Below are 25167 nucleotides of genomic sequence, written 5' to 3'. Positions count from 1 at the left end.
GTTTCAGGGACTCTGGAGGAGGGCTGGATAGTTGAACTAACCCTCAAAATGGAGATATAACATCTGCATTGATTATCTTCTGAACATTCTCACAGCCACTGTGCAGTTTTTTTCACTTTTTGTTTTCAGTACTCAGGTAACTTTTGAAATATCTTAGCTCCTTCACAGAGCCTTTGTTTAAAAGGAAATGGTTCTGGGCTGAGGAGTTGAACAGGGAAGGTGCTTGCTGTCAAACCTGAAGAGCTGAGTTTAATTCCTGGAACCCATGTGGTAGAAGGAGAAAACCAACACTCACAAGTTGTCCTCTGCTTGCCTCAGGGACACACACATACAATAAAATGAGGTAAATTTTTTTGGGGGGGTAAGGAAATGGTTTCTCAGAAAGGTTGTGGGGCTTCAGTAGGGCTAGAATTCTTACCACAGCCCAGATTCTTACTATTCTCAAAACATCTTCCAAATGCACATCATACAAGAGGAGCTTCTAATGGTTAGAAGCAAGGTGACCTACAAAAAAGTCTACCTAATCTACAATGTGCCAGAAGTTGTACTGATTTGTCTACATTTAACCATGTACAACATTTGGGGGGTAAAAATACAAGTACAGCCTTGGAAACACAAATGTTTTCCTACATACTTCTCCACAGTTGACTGTAGCAGGAGGAACATATCGTTCATAGTTCTTGGCACAGTTATATTAACTTTCTGTGACTGTGCTATCCCATGTGATCACCATAAGGCACAATGTGACCATTTAATTTTAAATCAATTGAAATGTAAAACTCAAAGCTGGACGTTGGTGGCACCTGACTGTAATCCAGGTTTTAGAAGGTGGACGACAGAGAATTGAAGGCCATCCTTGACTACACAGAACTTTGAGGCTAGTCTGGGCTACATAAGAACCTGTCTCAACAAAACACAACAATCAAAACACAAAAGAACCACCTCAACACACCCCTTAAGTCCTCAGCTTTTTTTCAGTCATACTAGCCATATTTTAAGAGTTGATAACAGCAATCTAGTCATCAATGATTGGACAAAACAGCTATAGAGCATTTCCACCATTGAGGAAGTACTACTGTTAGGGATAGTATTGTTCCTCCTACTCCATGCCCCCAGGTGTTCAGACAGCTGAAAAGCTCAAGCTTTGAGGGCAGAGGAGATGCAGATAGGCCCCAAAGAAACAAAAAGCCCTTATCTGAGCAAAATTCCCCCAGATGAAGGAAGCTAGGTCACCTAACTGGGAACAGACAGTAGTTTTCTTATCAGTTCCTCTATGCAGAAACAGGGAGGGACCTGCAGCTTTGACTCTGAACTTTGAGAAATTTTTGGTTGGCTCAGGGTTCTATTTTCCTACCGGACTTGACAATTCTTCTCTGATTGGTTTCATCTCTTCAGTCAAATAGCGTCCAGTCGGTCCTCTATAAATTCAGGCAAAAGCCCACAGAAGGCACTAGAACCGCTTCAGGAGCCCAAGGATTACAGAGCCTGGTTCCCAGCTCCAGCTGAACCTGGTCTCAGGGGAAGAGGCCTGAAAGACTTCTTTGGGATCCAGTTCCCAGTCAGCTCACTCTGCAGAGAAGAAATGTTACCTTTAAGTCTCACTAGAGATGCTGGTCCCTGGCACCCAATGCTTCTGGCCTGGACAGGGAGCCCTTTCCAGTCAGTCCCTAGGACTCAACCAAAGGCTACAGGAAGTGGGGGTGGGGTGTAGTCTCATTCATCCTCAGCATCTGAGACATTGAACTTCTTCCCTTCAGCTGCAGACAAAAATTAACTCCACCAGCCGCTTCCAGCCTCCAAAGGCTGGAACATTCCCCAAGATTGTTCAGGGAGGTAGCATGCACTTTAATTCCAACACTGGGTAGAGGCAGAGGCAGACAGATTTATGGATTAGAGGACATCCTCATCTCATAGTGAGTTGTAGGTCAGCCAGCACTATGTAGTTAAGATCCCTATGTCAAAACAAACAAGCAAACAAATAAACAGACAACAATCTAACAAAAACTCCAAACAAATCACAAAACATTCCTCAGAGCAAACATTTCTCAGAGCTTTCATGGCTCCTAGAGAGCATCCTACTGCTAACAAGAGTTCAAACCTGTTTTATTTGTATCCTGTGAGGTAAACTTGTTTTTATCCTGTTTAAAGTTGTTAATCGCAGACTGTTAAAAACATACCCCCTGTTTGTATTCTTTGATGTCTTTGAATACCATCCTTGAAATGGAAAAGAACCAAGATGAAGACAAGATGGTCTCCACTAACTACCTCAGTACTACTTTAGGAGGCACCTGAACATTAATTGTTATTTAGACATTTTCATTTATGGCTCTAGTCCCTCTTCCCAGATTCAAATTTTTGAGTCCCTTATAAATTGAGTGTAAGTCTCGGCTACAACATGACTTCTGTCTTCATGAAGTTTTTTGACCTTTCTGGAGGAAGAGAAACATGTAAATAAAACTTAAATGAAGGCAGAGAATGGCAAATGAAAAACAGACACTCTTAGGGAAATAATACACACACAGAGAAAAGTACTGGTGAAATACCAGCTGTATAAAGGCTAAAAGGCAGTACAAGTAACTGTCAGGTTGGTAGAACAGGGGTTAATGACACGGGGAGGGGGTTCAGGGAGATGAGACCAGTTTTTGTTTCACTCAAGGAAGCACAGGTGAATTAATATGCTCTTGCAAGAGCAAAGGATAATCTATATTGGAGGCTGTAGGGAATCTTGACTCACCTGATCAGCACTGCTATTTTTCTCTGGGGCACTGTCACCAGTGACACTTGAGTTTGCTTGAGGAAGATAAAGGAAGTAAAATAAGAGGAAATGGAAGCAATGCCCAGATGAATGGAGGGAACATCACTTAGGAATAACTCTTAGCCCATTAACTGTTGAACTGAGTCACCTCCACCTACTCAGGTGACTTTTATCAGGCTAATAGATATGAGTGTGTCTTTCGTCAGATTTCACAAGACAAAAGGTCATGATTATGAGAATGCTACTGGAAGGTAGAATGAGGCTTATTTATTTATTTAGTTATATTTTTTAAAGTGAGGCACTACTTCTTTAACAGGCACTACTTCTTCTGTTACCAGATGCTCAGGAATGTATATTTACTTTCTTGGCCATCCCCTGAAATCTAAATGTGCCCAGCAGGAGTGGGTTTGCTGTGGTGTGAGGGTATACACTGAAACAGGGCCCATGAACTTAAAAGTCAGAAGAAGGGCAATGGAAATTCAATCGACTTTAAGTAGATGTTACTAGTATTTTAGAGCTTTATACATCTGAAAATCAAGTATAAAAAGATGCCAAGCTACCCAAATAAGAGGTCTTCATAAACCCCTCTCCCTTCCTTTAGGGGCTCAGGGTTCCCTACAGAAGAGGAGGAAAGATAGTAAGAGGCAGAGGTGATAGATGATGCCAAAGAAACAGTGTCTTCCTGATACAACAGGACTGATTCACACATGAACTCAGAGACTGGCAGCACATACAGGACTTGCAGAGGTTCAAGCCAGGTGGGGTCCTGGAGTTGAGAGGGTGAAATGGACACTGGCTCCCACTCCTAACCAAGAAGTTATCTGAAATTGGTACCTGCTTGCAAAGGAAAAATTGGTTTCCTCTACTGGAGTCTCACTGGGTATATTAACCACATTTCATTGGTGTTTTTGCAGATGATACCTTTTCAAGGATAAAAACCATTAGCTTAAGGGCTATATGAAAATACACCTCAGGGTGGGTAATGTGGCGCTGTGGTTAGGTAAAGGCGCTTGCCACCAAGCTTGACGACCCAAGTTTGACGCCTAGGACTCATATGGTGGAAGGAGACTCCTGGAAGTTGTTCTCTGACCTCCACATGAGTGCTGAGCGCAGTGCTGGGTACTAAGCAGGTGATGAGAAATGAGACAACAGAGACACTGACTCTATAGGTTAGAGGATCGGTTTTGAGCTAGCAGGAGAAATAGAGCGGTGTACCAGGAAAGGCAGGGCTGGTACCATTGCCAGGCTGGCAGCACCACCGGTGGCCCACTGTTCAAGCTCCTAGGCATCAATCCCAGGAAAGAACCCTCCAGGCGCTGGGGCTACATCCAAGACGCCACACCCACAGGTTTGTCCCGCTGCAGGAGTGCTGTGTGGTTTGGCTCTCATCCTGCCCCTTTGGGCCAATCCCGGGTTCGCTGGAACTCACCTGCTCTGCAGGTGCGCCCAGCTGAGGCGTGGCGTGGCACGGCGGCGGGCGTGGCCGAGGCGGGGAGGGGCGGGGCGAGGCGGCGGTGGGCGGGGACAGAGCCCGTGAAGCTCCAGGCGCAAGGCCCCTGCCGCCAGTCGCCGCGGTGGCTGCCGGGATGCGCCGCAGCGAATGGTCGCGCGGGGCGCCGCTCTGAGTGACCTTTCACCCGCGCCCAGCGGCCTCGGGCGGCGGCACAAGGCGGAAGCCATGGCGGAGGCGGCGGGCGAGGCGGGCGCGAGCGAGCGGGACCCAGGCGCGGTCCGCGCGCGCCGGCGGCTGCGGGTTCTGTCGGGCCATCTGCTGGGCCGGCCCCGGGAGGCTCCGAGTACCAATGAGTGCAAAGCGCGGAGAGCCGCGTCGGCGGCCGGGGCGTCGCCCGCTGCTACTCCCGCCGCGCCGGAGTCGGGCACCATCCCCAAGAAGCGGTGAGTAGCGGGCCGGGGAAGGAGCTGGCGGCGGGAGGCCACATGCGCGCGGCCTGGGCTGAGGGAGAGCAGGGCACGGGAGCGGGCAGCGAGTTGACACGGTGGGCGGACGGCATCCCGGTCCCTGCGAGTACATCAGCTCACGGACTGAGAGTGGACCAGATAACAGGATTCTGTCTGGAAGGGGCTGGATGGGTTGGCTAATTTTGCTTCCTTTGAAGGTAACGCATTTCATGACCTCGTATGGAGAAAGGTTTAAAGGAATCCCGGTTCTTGGTATTTGGTGGTAGAAACTCATTCTCTATCTCCGAAGATCTTTGAACGGGTAGCAGGGGCTTTCTTAACCTAAGAGGAGGAGGTTCACATTTGCACTAAATGATCAGATTTCTGCTAATTCCCTAAAGCCTGAGTGCGGGATGAAGTGGGGTGGGGACCAGGGGATACTCCGGGGAAGGGTGCTGAGTGGTTTCTGTGGCCGAGGCTGCCACCACTTCCTTATGGGCATGGGTTCTGACTTTAGGGAGGAAACCGGCGAATGAGTAAGATGCAATAGACTGCAAGCATTAGTGACTTAAGAGTTTGATATTCTAGCTACTGATCTCTGTAAGAAGCTAAAGGACAAGCGTCTGGATGAGCGATGCTTATAAAATCTTAAGACCTTTGGAGGAAATCTGTCTGTGATGAAACATGTTGCAAGATGGTGTGTTCTGAGATGATCAGTTTGGAAGAACTTGGAGAATGGGAAAATATTTTGCTAACTTTAATGTGTACTTTCAAAGTACTGGAGATGGTGCAAATCCATTCTTTCCAATTAGGGTAGTACTCTAGTCTCCCATTTTACAGATGAAGAAATAAAAAGATTAAGAAGTCTGCTGCAGGTAGCAGGTGTCTGTGTGACAGGTTAGACACCAGAGGCAAATCAAATCAACTTCTTCATTAATTTACCCCGAGTAAGTCCTTACTGCATATACACTGTGCTAGCAATGCAGAGATTCTGAAACGCACTGTTCACTATAAGGCACTAAAGTAATGTAGTATAAGAAATTTAGCTGGTAATTGAAACACATGGCCACTTAACCCAGTTTTGAGTATGTATTTCTTAGGATAAAAAAAGACTTTCCCGAGCCAGGTTTTTTTTTTTTTTTTTTTGTGTGTGTAAATCTTTGTGTTGAAAATAGACTACCAGAGGGGAACAGTGTTCACAGTAGACAAACAGAACAGTCCAGTTAAAGAAAGGGAGAGACTAGGGAACTGCTGGAGTGGAAGGTGACAATGACAAGGGATGAAGGTTTCAGAGGGGACACATTTCAGGGTATGTGGGGCAAAGCGTTGGATTTACTCTTCAGGAAGGGCACCCTGCGATGGAATTGAAGATAGTTTGGCTGTATAATGGCCAGAAGCAGACCTGGGTTTGAATTCCATTAAGTCTTTTTACTTGTACACTGTCAGTCTCTCTCAGAGCTTTGTCCCCTCATTTTAAGAATTATAGAGCTGGACTTGGTGGTGTACACCTTTAATCTCAGCGCTTGGGAGTGCTGTGAGTTTGAGGCCAGCCTGATCTACATAGATAGACCCTGACTCAGAAAACTATACCAAAGTGGCTAGAGAGATGACTTTGTCAATAAGAGCACTGGCTGCTCTTCTAGAAGGTCCAGGTTCAATTCCCAGCATCCACTTGGCAGCACACAACTGTCTGTAACTCCAGGTCCAGGAGATCTGACACCCTCACACAGCCATATATATGCAGGCAAAACATAAAGGCACAGAAAATAAGAATGAATAAGTCATTAAAAAAATGTTAACCCCCCCAAAAACAAAACAAAACAAAGAAGAACTAACCTGTCTTGCATTTTTGCTTTGGAAACAGGGAACAAAAAAATGCATCTAAAAGATGAAATGCTTAGTGTACTCCCTGTTATACAAACTCTCAACAAATAGCTGTAGCGGTCCTTGTGTCAGAAGACCGCGGTTATGAATCTTACTTAATCAATAATGCTGGGACTCTGAACTGAGGCAAACTATCTAGAAAATATGAGGAGGTAAATATTCCAGAATTTGGTTACTTGGTGGAAGCAGGGGGTAAAATTGAGGGTCACAGCTGGGCAGTGGTAGTGCATGCCTTATTCCCAGCACTCGGGAGGCAGAGGCAGGGGAATCTCTGTGAGTTTGAGACCAGCCTGGTCTACAAGAGCAAGTTCCAGAACAGTCTCCAAAGCCATTGAGGGTCACATGTAACCTCTGGTTTCACTGATGTTATATTAGTATGAGTGTGTGATAAAACATTTATATGTGCACTTACACTATTAAATTAAGTAGGCAGGGCAGGTTTCATTAGAGTTGGGTTTAGTGGCCTTTGCATTAGGCATTTGGAGAAGAAATAGCAATGCTCTTGAGGTAATGGATGAGATGTCTTAAGGCTGAGGGTAACTGCTCTGGATGGGCGTAGTTCTTGTATGGCTGTTGGTAACCTAGGCACTACTGTAGCCCATTTATAGCATAAGGTGTAGTGGTAAGGAGCTAGGGTTAGTTGGCTAGTGACATCTATACTTGTAGAACTACTCTGAAGTTTAATCAAAATGCTTGTTTTTGACTCAATGTGTAGCACATTGCCTTGTATTAGGGGAAACATAAAGCCATGTATTAGATGAAACATCAGAAACTGTCTCAGAGCGTGATCATTCTACTTGATTATTGTTCATTGGGAAAGCAAGGTCTTCTTTTTACTTCCTGCTACTTAGCTGGGTCTCAGCATTTTGAGCAACAAGAACCAAGCTTACAGGGAAGGCAAATTTTGGAACAAGTAGGAATCAAGGTATATATTCAGCAAGGTGTGATTATAGATGTGCTGGGTGATTTTGGAATCTTCAGTGACTTGCATATTACTTCTCTTTCCTTACTCTGGGTGGTGGTATTGGTTGTCATTGTTTTATTTCATGACTGCTTATTATAAGTTTGGAGAAGTGATTTTTTTTTTTTAAATATTATTTCGGTTTTTTTGAGACAGGGTATCTCTGTGTAGCTTTGTAGACCAGGCTAGCCTCGAACTCACAGAGATCTGCTTACCTCTGCCTCCCGAGTGCTGGGATTAAAGGCGTGTGCCACCACTACCCAGCTGAGTAGTGACTTGTTAATACTCCATGCTTTCATTTGTCTTGCAGAATAGTCATGCATATGTGAATTTAGTGAATATTTGCAGATCAGTTGCTTTATGACAGGAGCTGTGCTAGGTTGGCGGTAAAGCCCTGGTCTTTAAGAAATCATTATCTAGAAAGAGAGATGATAAATTCCAATAATTAGTGCTAGTGTAGACAAAGGTATTGATGTAGCACAAAGGAAAGAAAAAGGCATACTCTCTGGGTTTGAAGCTTCCTGAAGCAGGTTTGAAAAATATTGTTGATACTTTGGTGGGTTGATTGGATGATGAGGAAAGTTTGTTATGGCAAAGCAGGGGGGCCATGGAAGTACATGTTGTATTTAGGTGACAGTCGAGTGTTGGTACAGAGGGGAGTAAGTGAAAAAAGAAAGGCGATGGCAGGCCCTGAAGGCTTTGGCTTTTAGATAATCAGGCCATTCATTCATTAAAGTAGCATACAGCATTACACAAAGCTGTGCCCTTATGGAACTTAGATTCTAGTTGGAGTAGAGACAGTGGACAAATAATAATAGCATGTCAGGTGGTGATAGACATAATAAACAGCTGAGGGGCTGGTGAATGGAGGAGCCTGCAAGATAAGCTGGGCAGTGACTGATTGATTGGATTGAGTTTAGTTATTAGTTGCTGCCACTAAGAATGAGTTGTAGTGAAGACATGTTATCTTGCAAGCAAGGCAAGGAGTCCATTTCTGAGCTACAGCCCCAACCTTCATATGTCATTCTTTAAAAATGTATTATTTGGGAGCAGGGGACTTAGCTCAGTTGGTAAAATGTTTGCTCCCACAAGCATGAGGACCTGTGTCTGAGCCAAAGCACCCACATAAAACAAGTCAGATGCTGTGATATGTGTATAATTCCATTTCAAGGGAAATGGAAACAGGTGGGTTCTCCGTATCTTGCTGGTCAGACAGCTTAGCCTATTTGAGTTCCAGGTTCTGAAGACCAACCTTGAAGGTATTATTTAACATGTGTCACAACTTGGGTGGATGTTCTCCAGAAGCTGAGTTAACTTCTTGCAAATGATTTTTAGGAAGGCAGCCCACAGCTTCATTTCCGTAGCTTGGACAAGTGACTTACTTATGACATTATTTAGAAAAAGTGAAGCTTATTTTGGTAGTTATACCACATGAAATAGCATGGTATGAGTTCTGTTCTAGAGACAGTGTTAATAGGAGTTTTCGGGCACCATACATGTATAATTACCTCATTTAACAGCTTTGGGAAACAGGAGGTATTATATGTTGGTTACAGGTGAGGAAGTAGAAGCTCAGTTAATTTTGTTTGACTAATGATATGCAGTTGTGAAATGAATGAAGTGGTATTTCAACTCTGGCCTCATCACAACCCATGTTCCTTTCCCTGTGCTGTTTCCCTGTTGCTACACCATGGCACTTATTCCCGGGGGTTGCTCTCCTTAGTGTATAAGCTTCAACTCTTTGTGATGGTAATAATTGGATACTGGTTCCTGTACTTAAGGTGTGTGTTAGTTCATGTTGTACTTAGTGATAAATTAAAAATATACCATCAAAGTGAAATTTAGGAAAATATAGTGTGCTTTAAAAAGATAGGCTGGCTGCTTGCAAGTTAATGAGTGAATTTTGTTGTTGCCCTTGTGGGAGAAGTCAGTGTTAGAAACAAAAAAGAACAAGGAGAAATGTGGGAGAATCAGGGTTAGAGGAAAAAGATCAGGGGTCTCAGAGGATTTTCTGCCTGGTTAAACTGTTGTAAGAAGCCTTGATGTCTTAATCTCTGCTTTCACATTGACATAAAGCAGACCTTCTCCGATGTTCCTTGTGTTATTGTGGATCCGTCTACCCCAGTGTAAGACTATCTGGGAGGAATTCAGTGATCTACTTTTAGACTACAGAGAAATGGAATGCTGTTGTAATAGCATGAGATACTTTATAGATCTTTAAAAGCGAATATTATTCCTTTATTTTCTCACCATTGAGAAAAGATTTCTGCTGCTTATGAGATTAGTATGTTAATTTCAACCCTAAACTAAATCAGAGGATCTTGAGTGGAGTCAACCCTTTGGCAGTACAGTGATTGCTCTTCTTCTTCTCTTTATTTGTTGGATTTTCAGCGTAATAGCTCATTATGTCTATCCCAATGTCTGAGTTCAGAATCAGCTGAGTGATATATAGCAAGACACAAACAAAAATAAAAACATTGGTTGGAGAAGTGACTCGATGGTTAAGAGCACTTGCTGTTCTCACAGAGGACCTGAGTTTGGTCCCCAGCACCCTCACGGTGGTTCACAGCTATCTGTAACTATCACAACTCAAGTTCAAGACACCCTCTTCTGGCTTTTGAGGACACCAGGCATGTGGTACACATAAGAAATGCAGGAAAAACACATAAACATAAAATAAAAATTTTAAAAAGAAAAGTGAATGCCAACTGTTACATATAGAACATGGTTTAGATCTAAATTACATAATATTTACCTTGAATTATTAGATCATGCAATAGGCAGTGTTGGACTGTATAAACTTCCTCTGGGGGAGATAGCTAGCTCCAGAGAGCTAACATGAGAGAATGTTTTAAAGAGAGGAAAAATTAAGTCAGGTGCTTGGGTGTTTTCTCTAAGAAGTCAGCAAGTATTCCCTTTACCCGTCTTGAGTAAGTGTGGGCAGGAGACTTGGAGACAGACCTCCTTACTTGTGCTGAAGTCTGCTCGTGTTAGAAACTGGAGCTGTGGAATGGAAGTATGGCCGGAATGTTTTTGAAGAAATAAGAGAAATAGTCTGAAACTGCTCAGGACTTGAACAACATTTTTTACTTTTCATTGCTATGTGCTGTTTACTATCACTGTTGCTACTGAACTACATTACACAGAACTTTAGACAGGACAGCTTATGACTTCAGAGAATTTGTTATAGTCAGTCCTTTTAGGTCAGTTTCTCATTCCTTGATAATACCATGTACTCTGTTACATATCATACATTTGATACGTGGATCATTCTTTCTTTACTTTTGACGTGTTTGTTTTCCATTAAGCACAATGCATATTGTTTGGTGGTGCATAGGTAATATGGGAATGGTACATGGGTCAAAACCATATTTGAATTATTATAAATGTACATGTGTATGTGTGTATTCGTGTATGTTTATGCTTGTGTATGCATAAGCGTGATATTGGTGTTTCTTTGTGAGACATTGTTTCTCAGTGTGTCTCTAGCTGTTCTGGAACTTGCTCTGAGGACCAGGCTGGTTTTGAACTCAGAGAGATCTACCTGCCTCTCTCCCTAGTTCTGGGATTAAAGACGTGACACCACTGCCCAGCCCTCGGTGTCTTTCTTGATTGTTCCCTACCTTATTTATTAAAAAAAAAATAATTATATGTACGTGTGTGTCTGAGTGGGGGTTTGTACTCATGAGTGTAGTACCTGGGGAGGCCAGAAGAGAGTGCCTGGTCCCTGGAACTGGTGTTACAGGCAGTTGTGAACCATCTGATGTGGATGCTTTGAATAGAACTTGGGTGCTCTGTAAGTGAAGTGCAGACTCTTAACTGCTGAGCTATCTCACCAGCCCTACTACATTTCCTTTTTAAAAAGGTGAATTTATATATTTTAAACATTTTATTTGAAAGTATATGTGCCTGAATTTATGTTCACCGTGTGTGCAGGTACCCATGGCCAAAAGAGGGCATTGGACACCCTAGAGCTAGAGTTACAGATGGTTGCGAGCCATCCAGTGGGGTGCTGGGAACTGAACCTAGGTCCTCCCAAAGAGCCTCAAGTGCTTTTAGCTTCTGAGCCACACTGAACATGGATCTTGCCAGTCCCTGCAATCTAGCTACCTACCCTGTTTGGTTTTGGGTTCCCCTGTCTCTGTGCCCTAAGTGCTGTGATTAGAGGTGACTATTATTGCTTTACCAACTCTTATGTGGGTACTGGGATCTGACTCCAATCCTCACACTTGTATGGCAAGCACCTTTTATCCACTGAACTATCTCCCTAACCTGGTGTCCACTCTTTATGACTTTGTGTGTATGTGCGTGTGCACATGTGTGTGTGTGTTACATACACATGCGTATATGGTTGTACAAAGGTGTGGGGGCCAGTGGTCAGTGTTAAGTATCTTCCTCAGACATTCTATTTTTTTCAGACAGTGTTCTTGTGGAAGCTCATTGGTTTAGCTAGATTGGCAGGTCAGGAAGCTTCAGGGATCCTTCAGTCTCCTCTTTCTGGTGTTGGGATCACAGACAAATATCACTGTGTCTAGTTTTTTATATGGGTGCCAAGGATCCAAACTCAGGTCCTCATGCTTGCACAACAAACGCTTTACTGATGGGGGTACTATCCAGCCTGTACTTGTTCATTTTGTTCATCCTGATTATTGAAAAGTATTCCATTGCATGTATCTATACTATAGTCTGTCCACTTTGTTATTAATGGGCATTTTAATAATTAATATTTTTCATTTTAGTTGTTTTAATATTAAGTTTCTAGTAGTGAATGTTTTATATATATTATTTGCAAAAGAAGAGGCTAAACTGATTCATCTCAAATTTAGTGAATTTGTTTTTTAGTTGTGTTTACCATGTAGTATATTTAGTGGTATATGCAGTCTCTTTAACCACGTCAGTTATTTGAGAGAATAACTTTTAACCAAGCACTAAATCATTCTTCTAGACTGATTACATAGAAATTTTAAAAGTATTTAGTGTGTGTGTGTGTGTATGTATGTATGTATGTATGTATGTATGTATGTATATTTGTATGTGCATGTGTGTTTGTGTATGCACCTGACACAGTGCACATATAGAAGTCTGAGAACAACTTTGTGGAGTTCTCTCCTGAATTTATGTGGGTCCAGGGATTGAACTCAGGTCACAGTCTTGTATGAAAAGTGTCTTTACTCTCTGAGCCATCTTGTCAGCTACTGAGTTGAATTTTTAAACAGTAACTTTAAAAATGCTTTAAAAATGTATTTATTATATATGAAAAGATTTCAGTTAAAATTACAAGTCTAAATCTGTTTCCCAATTATATATTTTAATTTTAAATTATAAGCAAGTCATTATTGTCCATAGTCTTAAATTTCATAGGCATTAAGGTCAGGTTTTACATAGTTTTTTAAAGATAAGACCATCATCATCTTCCTTTGATTCTCAAGCATTTGTATAATGTTAGAGTTTTAGTAGTTGATTATGCTTACTTATTAAGGAAAACTTAAGTTTCCAGTAACTCAGTTACTGTTGATGTGTGTTCTGCTTCCTAGCTGAGATTTGGAGCTGTAGATACCATCTCATTCATTGTAAAAACTGCTGTGTGAGTACATGTGATACACTGTTCTTGTAGCATGCTTGCACTTACTAATTGGGGTGTTGATCAGGATACCAGTCCTGTTCTTACTGGTACTCTCAACTTTTTTTTTTTTTTTTTTTATAGTTACTCACATAGAAGCTTCATACCATCAAGTGTTTATGTATTCTAAGACCTTGGAATAAAGCAATAGGAGTTACCTAATTCCTAGATTTTACAGTGCCCATTCAGAATCTTCATTTCTTCTAATAAGGTGTGAACTCTACTGCAATCCCTTTAGGGCTAGTAGGTTTTATGTAATTAGTAACTTCTTAATAAAAGGAAATCTATGGTTTAGGCACATGTATTGATTAAGTATTGATTTGATTTAGATGAAAGCAGAAAAGATGAATTTATTATTATTGGTCTTTATTATTTTGTGTATATATACAGGGAATTGAAGCCAGAACATTGCACATTCTACCACTGAACCATATCCCCAGTCCTTAGTTCATCCTTCTACATCCTGTTTTAACCTTATCTACTTAGATTGTATTAGCTTTCACCAGTCTTATAGGGAACTTTCCAACACTCATTTTAACATTGATAATTATTGGCTGATTCTAAGTGAATGAATGTCTTGCTGACTTCTCCAACCCTGCATACATGATCTGTGTTCGGTCATAGTTTTCATTCCCAGAATGCCACTGCTTGTCTTCATATTTTTCATTATTTGAATGCTTAAACCCAACATGTCTCCTAACAGCATTGAGCTCCATCCCCACCATCTATTCAGTATGATAGGTCAGATACATTTCTTTAGCTGAGACTCACAAGATGCTTATCTTCACTGACACTAACTCAGATAAAATTTTGATTTCTCCAATGCTGGGGTCAAACCTAGGGCCTTGTCAGTGGTCTCTGTGTAGCTGGGTTTTCATTTTTTTAAAAAAAGATCTCTTTTAAATGTTTTCCATTCCATTATGAGACCGGTATTTCTCAGGGAAACTGAGTGCTGCATGCTGTGCTGTGCTACCTTTTAACAATGCACAAATGATTGGCAGCCTAGAGGAGCTAGATAGATATGGTATCGAGGATGTAATAAATGTTATAATCATTGTGTACAGAGGGAGTCATAAATCCTTGAGGAAGACAGGAGAAGCATTTCAGAAGAGATACTTTGGGCTGGCTCCCTGTATTAGGGAGAGGAGGGCATTTCAAAGAAGGGGCATGAAGCAGGTACAAAGATAAGCAGCCATAAAAGGGCATGAAGTCCTAGGAGTGGTGATAACGTTTTTGGGTCTGGGAATAGCTGGAGAGTGAGCAGTCTTTAAAGATGATATTGTTATTTTTATGTGTATAGGTGTTTTGCTTGCATGCGTATCTGTGTACCCTGTGTAGGGTGCCCACAGAGGTAAGTGTGAACAGTTCAAAAGCAGAATGTAGAGTTACACTTTTGCTGGTAGCATGACATATAGAAAATACTGTTTGCCCTGGTGGTTTCTCATTGATGCTGCTTGCTTTTTGCTGTTGCCTGTAGCTTTCCTGCACAGCTTTATGCTTTAGTCGTGTAGATGCAAAAGTCCTTATGCTTTTCTAATTCTGTGTCTCTACCATCTCCTAGAGAATTGGAAGTTTGTATGCCCCCACAGTGAAGTTATCTACTCGCAGCTAGAAAGGAGCACTGTTTGTTCATTGCCTTAGACTACTTGGTACTCATTGTGGCTGTGGTTACTGCTAGAATCAGGTGACCACCAGCTTTCTTACTTTGCCGTATGACTACTTTGCTTACAAAATTCATGTTTGAGAACCATTCAGTGGCGTTAAAACAAAAAACTCATCATGTTTTAAGTAAGTTTGCCATATTATGTTGGAGCTATCTCATAGCTGTCTTGGGGACATGAGACCAGGGCTGCAAGTTGGGCACATCTGGATCTTAGTGTATCAGGTACTGTTTGAAGACCAAAGAAGGACAAGTCAATTAAAATTCCTAGACCTGTTCTTGTTTTTAATTCCTTTGTATTAAATAGATGTAAAGACAGCTATATTCCAGAACTAGGAAATAGGTCCCAATTGTAAACTTCATAGCCTTACAGTACTGAGTAACAACATTATGGAACTATTGAGTAAACCTGGTAGAAAGTAGTGCTGGGCTAAAGTAGTGAGATATACTCAGTGGCAACAATACACTCCCAGTAGAGAAAACAAACAGCCAAAAGATGTCACCTTTTGCCTCTGGGAGGTTGGGTCCTGAAGATCAGACACTGGCACTTCTTGTATGTCACAGACCATTGTTATGATTGTGGGCATCACACTCACCAGTGATAATATTTACTTTCATTAGAAATTCTTGATGGCTCTGAGGAGTCATGGCTCTTTGTTGCCATGACTGAGTAAACAGGAAGTGTAAGCAAGGGATTTCCAAAAATGTCAGAAATGACAGAAACATCTGGCTGCTTGAACAGTCACCCAAGGCTCCTCTGCAACGTTGAGGCATCTATCTTTGGTCTGTAGGCCTAGAATATCTGACAGACATTTCTGTGAAGTACTGCCTTGTCTTGGCAAGGATTTCAATTATTCTCATTTGTGTCATGTTTGTCCAATTTGGACAACATACTGCCAGCAGTTGAGGCATGGGTACTTTCTTGTCCAGTGGCTACTTTTGCCACAGAGAAAGTAAACTCCATATGAGTTTCTTTGATGCCCATTATCTTTCTCTGAGGTAGATTGGTGCTGCCAGTAGCAGACACATCTCATTGTCATTAAAATATACCTGTTATTAAAACATTTTAAATGCCATATTCTGTAGATCTTTAAAGTGTTTGAAGACGACCTGTTTGACTTTGAAAACATATCTAATGTGATTACAAGTTTGATTGTAATAGGTGACTAATTATTCATCTACATTTCCTTATTATCTTTTTCTTTTTTCCCCCAGGACAGGGTTTATCTGTATTTTTTTTGGAGCCTGTCCTGGAACTTGCTCTGTAGACCACGCTGGCCTGGAATTCACAGAGATCTGCCTGCCTCTGCCTCCCTATTGCTGGGATTAAAGGCATGCACCACCAGTGCCCACCCAGCTTCCTTATTATCTTAATATAGTTGGCTATAATAACTTTCAAGAACTAGAATTTGCATACCATTGATAAATGAGCTGTATAGGTACAATATCTTGAACAAGATTAGAAATGTATATACAGTATGTTTTAACCAATTAATTTCAAATTTGTATCAGTATACAGTATTTGTATACAATATAAAGAAGTCCAATCAAATGTAAAATATTTAATGGTAGTTGCTTTTTAAGCGTAGATTCAGTAATCTACCTTTTTAAAGAATCTCATCTGTATCCTCTTTTCTTTTTAGACTCAATAATCTACCATTTTTATCCTATCATATTTGTATTCTTTTTTTTCCCAAAACAATAACCTTGAATCTAATTCCCTTTCTTCAACTTTCTTCCTGATCATAACCAGCAACATTTTGCAATCAGTTCCCTTAAACAACGACAAATATCCATAATCTAATCAGTGATCAAAAACCACCCACCCCACCTCTTTGGAATGTGGGTGTTGTACTCCTAAAGTTACTTCCTGCTATCTGGGGGGGGGGTGATGACATCTTTAGGGGATCCTGAAAATTTTGAATTAACTGTCAAACTGTAGCAATTTTTCTCACTCTCTGAATAATGTGAAAGTACAGGGCTTGTCCTAAGTCCTGGCTATGGTAGTTTGTGAGGCTGGATCATCTCAGCTAGCTCCTCAAATTTGTTCTGAGCAGTTTATAGTTCAAAGTCGATGTTTAGTTGGTATTGTTCAGCTTAATGGTGTTATCATAGTCCTGGTGAAATTGTTGTGGCGCCCCTCCTCCTTTTGGAGACTTCAAAAGTTGCCTTTAGGTATGGTCATGCTTCACTGTAGACACTCAAACCTGAAATCATGTACAGTTAATTAGTACTCTATATGACCATTAATTTGACAGAAACTTTAAAAAACATACTTATTAATCTTATAAATTATTATATAAGTGTAATATTCTTTAAGAAAATCTGTTAAAAGTCAATATAAAAACCAAAGGATTAAGAGATTAGTGGCAGTACAATAGTCCTTAAATATTTGTTTTTCTTCTGTTCCACATCAGGTGGCTCTTCTGACATGAGACAGATTTTTTTTTTTTCTTTTCTCTAACAAGCATGCTTGGGTTTACACCACACTCCAACTTCAGAGCCAGCTTTAACCTTTAATTGGACTGGGACTGGGACTACAAAAGAACCATTTGTATAATAAGATTTATGAAATTTTATCTTGTTGGAAATATGATATACCAATAGGTCAGTTTATTCCTGTCCTTGGAACAACTTTTCTGGATTATTTGTTCCTTTTCTTCAGATGCCTCAATTGTCCAGTGGTTTCCTGATTCCTTAGCTGGATCCTTTTATTCTCCTGAAAAGACAAAAATAAAACCCTTCTCCAACTCTAAATTTTGGGGAGGTTCTCCTCCGGCAACTTATATTTGATCAAATGAAGAACATTCGTTAGTTTTATAGATTAGTTTTGGTTAAATGGCCCTGCTGCTGGATGAACTATCATCTCTTCTAATAGATATCTTGTTCAAATTGAATCTTTATCAATTTTGATGGTCTTCCCCTACATAACACATGTACTGATTTCCATTTGGAGGTCAACACATCTTTGAAATGTATTGGCTGATTTAATTCTGTAGTTTTTTCTGTTACCCAATGTCTCTCCACAGCTGTTGTTCTATTTTCATTAGCATTCAGAAAAGTCAAAGTTAATAAAGCACTATGCAATGTATTTTTGGGGTTCTTTATTATCCCTTTCTGTGTATTTAGCATATCCTTTAGAGTTCGATTTGATCTTTCTATAACTGTCTGTCCTGGATTGTGTGGTGTACCTGTAATATGCTTTATATTATAATAAGCAAAAAACGGTCTCATTTTCTTAGAGACATATGCTGGAGCATTGTCTGTTTTTATTTGTGCAGGAAGGTATACCCATGGTGGCCATGACTTCTAGCAAATGTCACCAATCAGCCTTTTCCAAATTCAAAGCAGTTTCCCATTGAAAACCTGGATATGTATCAATAGTGTGGTGTACATATTTTAATTTTCCAAATTCTACAAAATGGAACATATCCATCTGCCAGATTTCATTCCTTTGAGTACCGTTTGGGTTACTTCCTGCAGGTAGTAGAGTTTGGTTGTATAAAGGACAAGTAGGACATTTTCTGCCTTGGGATAGAAAAGTCATTTTTCAAACCTTTGCAATTGACATGGTGTTTTTTTAATGAAATTATGAGGCCTTTAGCTCATTTCCTATCAATAATTGATTAATTTTATCATTTCATTGTGCTAGAGGGCCTGGCAGACCCGTATGGGATCGGATATGTGTTGTATATATACGGGATGATTCCTATCCTTGATTATGTATTTTAACTGTGGGAGAACCTTCCACTGATATCTCTTAGCAGGATGAGAAGTGTGAGGACAAATTTTCTGTCTTTTTCTTGTAAAGGTATACTAAAGAAACAATCTTTTAAATCAATAACTATGAGAGGCCATTCTTTTGGCAATAGAGAAGGCAAAGGAATTCCAAACTGAAAAGAGCCCATTGGCTGCATCACCTTATTAACAACTGTTAAATCTGTTACAATTTTCCTTATTTCTTTTTAATAATAAATACAGGAGAGTTCCAAGGGCTGGTTGATTCCTCTATATGGTGAGCATTTAGTTGCTCCTGTTCCAGCTTTTCTAAAGCCTGCAGTTTCTCTTTTGTTAAAGGCCAGTGCAACCCATACAGGTTCATCTGTCAACAGGTAGGGCTGATGATGTCTTTGGAAGATTAGCAGCTGTTGTGTCCTGTTCTTATACCACCTGAATGGTTGGTGATTGTTCTTTATAATACCTTGCAAAGTATAAAAGGGTTTGACTGTAGAGAGTTAAATATGTATTTGGTTTGTTGTTTGTTTGAAACTGTGATAGTAACAAACTTCTGTCTTTGAAAAGATTTTAGAGACTTTTTTTTTTTTTTCCTGGTAACAAACTCTCATGGAATTCCTTTAGGTATATGAAAGATGACACTGGAATTCAGGGGTTGAGCAACACGTTGGCTCAGGTTCAGGGAGGTGTGATTATACTACTTGGTTCATGTGTTTGCTAAGAAGCTTCTCATTTTATTTTCTTTTGTGTGACTCCTGATCATCTTATCTGTCTTTAGTAAACTGCAGGTACTGGGTAATGTTCAGTTGTATTGGGTTTGTCTGCCCCATACCTCCCAGTGTCCCTAGCTCATTGGTTGGATAAATTAGACTTACGGTTTTACAAGTAAAGGTTCCTTCAGAAATAGTCAGAAATAGAAGTGTCCATGGTCCTGCACAGAAAGCAAAATTAGTGCCGTCTTGAGGCTGTTTCACATGGTTCCTTCCCTCTGTAGGAAATACAAGCCTAATCAGATAAAGGTGGGGTGGTGAATTTTATTTCAGGCAACAGGAGACAGTATATGATGCAGATGCTGATCAAAACCTAATGACGTTCAGTTTATTTCCTAAGTCAGATGTCACATCTCACAACCAGGCGTGATAGACCCAAGTTAAGGTTTTCTCTAAAGTAACTCCAACTATCGTACTTAGAACCAAGCTATTTGTATTAATTCCCTATTTGAAAGGGAATTTGTTTCACTGTCAGATTCAAGCAGTGTATATTGTAAGCATTTTTGAAAACGTTCTTACTGAGTTTTTGAATAGTAATTTTGTGGGATTAGCAGGCTAGATATGAAGATAACTTTACATTTATTTCAAAAGACCTACATTTTTAAAGTTAAATTTAGAATATAGTGTTATACCTTCTTCCTCTATCAATCTTTAGATTTCTAGTGAGACTCCATTTTTTTTTTTTTTTTAAATAAAGAAGTTGGTGGGAATAGAATTTCATTTGTAAGATTTCCCTCAGTTACAGTCCCCACCCCCACCCTCACCACTCATCTTGGTCTACGGCAGTTTTTCATAGTCTATCTTTTCAAGAAGTGTGCAGTGCAGAAGTGTGTGTTGCCATCTTTCTCATCATTTTTGTTTGTTTGTTTGCTTGCTTGCTTGCATTCCCCTCTCCCCCAAGCCAGGGTTTCTCTGTGTAGCCCTGGCTGTCCTGGAACTCACTCTGTAGACCAGGCTGGCCTTGAACTCACAGAGTCTGCTTGCCTTTGCCTCCCGAGTGCCTGGCTCTCTTCACTTCTTGTTTCCATGATCTCTCATAGGTTGTACCATCCTTGAAGTAGTTGATCACCAGCCAGAGAATAGAGATCTTTATTAGAAAGTCTTGAGGACGGTTAGAATTTCTGCACATTGCATGTGTGTGTGATCGGTTTGATTGTGGCTAACACTGAGGTCGGCTTGACCAGCACCGAGTCTTTACTGGCATTCTTCTCTTCTCATTCTTCCAAAGGCTGCTACTCACTTTAAAGTGGAACAGATAGACCAAAGCTTACCTTCATCTTTACTGGGTAAGAAGTAAGACATCTTTCACTAGAATTTTATTAGACAAGCTTTAAAAGTTATTAGCTAACTGATCTTAAAAAAGTTGTTAATCCAGAGTAAAAGTAAGGGAACTGACTTTTTCCTTTTCCTGATTTTTGCATGAGAATATCATGCTTAAAAAAGTAATGGCAGAAACCGTGCATTTAGACCCAGAAGCTTGTAATTTACTATTGATGAGTAGTGGGGATGTGATGATTAGTCTTCAGGTACAGACTCATAAGTGAGCCCTGCCATTAGGACTAAATAAAGGAACTCCCTATGGATTAATAATAACAGTACCAGGTCTAAACATTTTCCTTAATGATCCAGTAACAGGCCTGGGTAGTGGGAAAATGGAGTTTGCAAACCACACTTCTCCTAGGAGAGAATACTGCCACCTTGTGTGTATGTGATGCTATTCTGTAAGTATCCATTTTCTTTTGTTGTAACAAATAATTTTTCTTTTTCATATTTGTACTACTTGGTTCAAGTTGTAAAACTTTTTTATAGAGTTAAAAAAAAATCAAGCCAATCTTCTTTTATGCAGTAGGGAAAGTCAGGTTTTGAAGAAATCAAATTGGGTATACTTAGTTCCAGGAATTGGGAGATACTCATTTACCTCTGGTTCAGTTGTGAACGACTTCCTTTTATTAGAATATTTGGGGAAGCTGAGGTTTTAACAAACTTTGTATATTGTAGTTTTCTTGGTGCCTTAGGATGATTATTCTAAATGGCAGAGTTTACTGTGTGATGTGGAGGGTATCAGGCACCTGGACTATTGATACAGTCATAGTCCTTGATTCCTAGATTTTTTCTTCAGGCCCAGTGCAGAATGACTGCATTAAGAACACGTGGTGAAAAGAGGGCGTAATTTAGTGGGAAACAGAGTTGGATACTCATAACTCAGCCATGTAACCATGGCCTCTCTTGGTAAAACTTCTTTGTCTGGGAAAGGTGGGACAGGGGAGTTCCTAAGGATGAGATTTAGATTTTGTAGCATGTGGAACTTTACTTTCATTTGCAAATGTTAAAGCTGTAATACATATTAAGGTGCTTGCAATCTTCTACACAGGAGGATAAGTAGAATCAGTCACGTCATAAAAGCTGTTTTGGCTCACTGTTTGAGGCATCCTTCTGTGACTGATACCTGTTTTGGGCCAGGAGTGAGGCAGCACATCACACTAAAAGCATCATGTGTCAGAACAAACTAGTCATTCTATGCCCTGGCTATAAGAAGGAGACCAGGGGTTCACAGTCCTTTTAGGATATGTCTCTAATGACTCACCTACCAGACCTCACCTTTATCATCTTATAACACCTTGCCTGGGGACTAAGCCTCTAACACAAGGGCTCTGGGGGAACATTCCAGTCCAAACTTTTGCAAAAAGAATTTCCTGATTAAGATAAAGAGAAAGGAAGCATCAATAGCTTACATTCAAAAGCTTAGAGATTCTTCAGGATAGTTTCTAATTCGAAATAAAAGTCCAAATATTCTTTAGCATTCAAATCTCATTTGTATAGTACTATAGTTTCTACCATTTTCTTTTGAGAAAGGGACTCCCACTAAACCCATAGCAAATTGGCAACCTATTAAAATCCCCCAGCTGTCTTCCCTTTTCTGCTTCCCTCCTCCTCCCAGTGCTGGGATTACAGGAGGGTGGCCCAGCTGGTTTTTTATGTGGTTTCTGGGCTCTGAACTCAGGTCTGCATGCCCATGCATCAAGTTTTCTTAATGCTGAGCATCTCTCTAGCCCTGAGCTGTGAATCAATAAAGGCATTCCTAGGCAAACCATCTTCTGCATTATGTAGGAGTCTTGTGGGATTAGGAGAAAATATTTAAAACAGGTGAGGCCCATTCCTTTAATCTCAGCACAGGTAGATTTTTGTGAGTTTGAGGCCAGCTTGGTCTACATAGCAAGTTCCAGGATAGCCAGGGCTTTGTGGAGATTCTATTTCAAAATAGAAAAAAAAAAAAATTAGACATTAATGTGACCCATTTATAGATCTAATCTTTGGGTTGATGTTTTAAAGATGTTTTGAGCAGTTTTTTTTTTTTTAAAATAGAGACTGTATTTTTATTGATAGCAAACCATGATTTTATTATTATTTTTACTATTATTTATGCTTTTTGAGATAGGGTCTCATATGTAGCCGAGGTTAGCCTTGAACTTGTGATCCTTTTGTGTCTGCTTCCCTAGTTTTAGGAATTCATAATTTCAAAGAGAAAATTGTTAATTTCTTTGTCTCATCTTTATGTATAGAGACTTGATGGGGGATGTACTTCTGTATGCTGTGAATATATGTTTCTCTTATGTTAATGAATAAAGCTGTTTTGACCAATGGACAGGCAGAATTTAGCCAGATGGGGAATCCAAACAGGGATAGAGAAAGGTAGTAGGCAAAGTCAGGGAGATACCATGTAGCTGCTGAGGAAGCAAAAGGTCCATCCAGGCATCACTGGTAAGTCAAGACCATGTAGAGATACACAGATTAATAGAAATGGGCTAATAATTAAGAGAGAGCTAGCCAGTAAGAAGCTTGAGCCATCAACCAAACAGTTTATAATTAATGTAAGCCTCTGTGTGTTTATTTGGGACTAAACGACTGTGGGACAAGGCAGGACAGAAACTTCAATCTACAGAGAATTTTGCACACGCTTGCTTACTTGTATTTGATTCATTGTACTGTATTCATGTTGCATTTGTTTGAAAAGCCTTTGGCCTAGGACAGTAATTGTTACAAAAATTTTACTTCTCAGTATTTGTTTACTTCTGATCTCTCAACATTTCCCTCTATATCTGATTCTGGCTTTTTATTATCTAGACCAAGTAAGAACTCCATTTACAGTTATTTTCATTTCAAGCTACATAGCTGGAACATTTGCCACTAATGTATTTCAGTAGCAAAGATCACACCAGGTACCCTTGTAACACTAAAACTAACACCATACTTGAGTATGGTTTTGCACATGCCCAGACTAGTGTATTCCTGTATAATGTGCACTACTGATTTTGATTAAAGTGGTCTTTGAAATTATGAGATCTAGCATTTGGAATTGTAAAATGAACTATTGAAAGCTGATACAGTGGTTATCTGTAGGTCTACATTGAGGCTGAAGAGTGTAGATAGTTTATAAACCTAATACTTCCCTGTGTCTTTGTATATTTTCATTTCAAAGTTCCAATACTTTGGCGCTGTGGTTCTTCACTCTTCTTTAGTTTTTGTTTACTAATTTCGTCCCTGGCTTTTATTATTTTTCCCATCTATTGCTTTCAGGCTTGATCTGTTGTTTCCTCCCTGAGGAGTTTATTAAGTCTGAATGTGCTCTGTTGTTTAGATGTAAGCACAGACATCTAAGCTGCTCTCGGAACTGCCTTTGTTCTATCCCAGAGGTTCCGATAAGGGCTTTTTGTTTGTTTGTTTGTTTTGTTTTGTTTTGTTTTCATTTGAGTGTAGGAATTTTAAAATTTACTCCTTGATTTCTCCAGTTACTCATAGAGTGTATTGTTCTATCTCCATGTGTTTGCATACTGTCTATAGTTTTCTCTTGCTGTTACTATAAGCTAATATGATATAAAAGATTAGTTTCTTTTTAATATGTTAAGCCTTGATTTATAACCTAAAATGTAGCAGTTATGTTTTAAATCTGATTTATTAATATGTTTTCTAGTAGTTGACCTACCTTATATATTAGTCTTTTTCATTTTAGCAGAAAATCAAAAATTCTGATGTTTTTGAAAATTAAAAATTCTGATGTTTTTCTAACATATGTAAAAGTCAGTTTCCTGTTCAAGTGGGTACCTAGGTTTAACTGCAGAGTTATTTAGGCCATCTTATGCTTATTTACTTATTCTATTAGGGACCAGACCCAGGATTTGAGCATGCCAGGGTATATCTCATACTTTAAACTTAGTATACAAAATGAAACATTTATTTTATAAACCCATTCCTTTTCATCTGTCTTCAAATGAATTAAATTTATTGGTTGTAGCTCATTGTGTAGCATCTACTGCTTATTACAGTGATTTTATATTTAGAATTGTTAATATGTAGGAATTTTAATGTTCTCATTTTTATTTCAACTAATAGTAATGAGTCTAAGGTTTTTTAAATGATTGTGAAAATTAAAAGCCAATGGTACATTGTTAGATTTTGAAATGTTTAGCGAAAGTTTTTTTTTAAGAGCTAAAATTATTTTCAGTTTTGTGTGTGTGTGAGATGGAGAAAGAATATTAATATTAGTTGTGAGAGACAAATTCAACAGAAAAGACTGAAACAAGAGGGAATACGATTTTTCACAGCATCTTTTAGTTAACCCCAGCAATGGTGAGCGCATGGGTCCCTGTTGTGAGGCCAGTTAGTGAATGCTTTGGGTGTTTGGGAAGAGTTCTAGAGTGAGAAAAAGGGATGGGCTGCTCAGAGGTCGGCATGTGAAAGTCTGTATACGTGAGTGGATCTTGAGGTTTGTCTTAGCGGCTTCACACATTCTCTAGTATTAAAGTGTGGAAATGGTGGTTACCGACAGTATGATGTTATGTATAGAGGAGAGAGAGATACGTATATGTGTGTATGAGAGAGAAAGGG

The 25167-nt window shown here is 40.0% G+C and overlaps 1 protein-coding gene across 1 annotated transcript in view; it reads left to right on the top strand.

Moving 5' to 3' along the window:
• The first annotated feature begins 4317 nt into the window (after window positions 1-4317).
• Agps (alkylglycerone phosphate synthase) overlaps window positions 4318-25167 on the top strand; it is a 93698-nt gene continuing 72848 nt past the window's right edge. The window contains exon 1 of the mRNA XM_051184430.1: window positions 4318-4651. Within this exon, the coding sequence (XP_051040387.1) occupies window positions 4356-4651 (296 nt within the window). The 5' untranslated portion in view covers window positions 4318-4355. The remainder of the gene's footprint in view (window positions 4652-25167) is intronic.

The sequence above is a fragment of the Phodopus roborovskii genome, unplaced genomic scaffold (genome assembly GCF_943737965.1).
Source record: "Phodopus roborovskii unplaced genomic scaffold, PHOROB, whole genome shotgun sequence".
Taxonomy (NCBI): domain Eukaryota; kingdom Metazoa; phylum Chordata; class Mammalia; order Rodentia; family Cricetidae; genus Phodopus; species Phodopus roborovskii.
The sequence above is the reverse complement of the archived record's forward strand: the minus strand, read 5'-3'. Positions and strand labels throughout refer to the sequence as shown.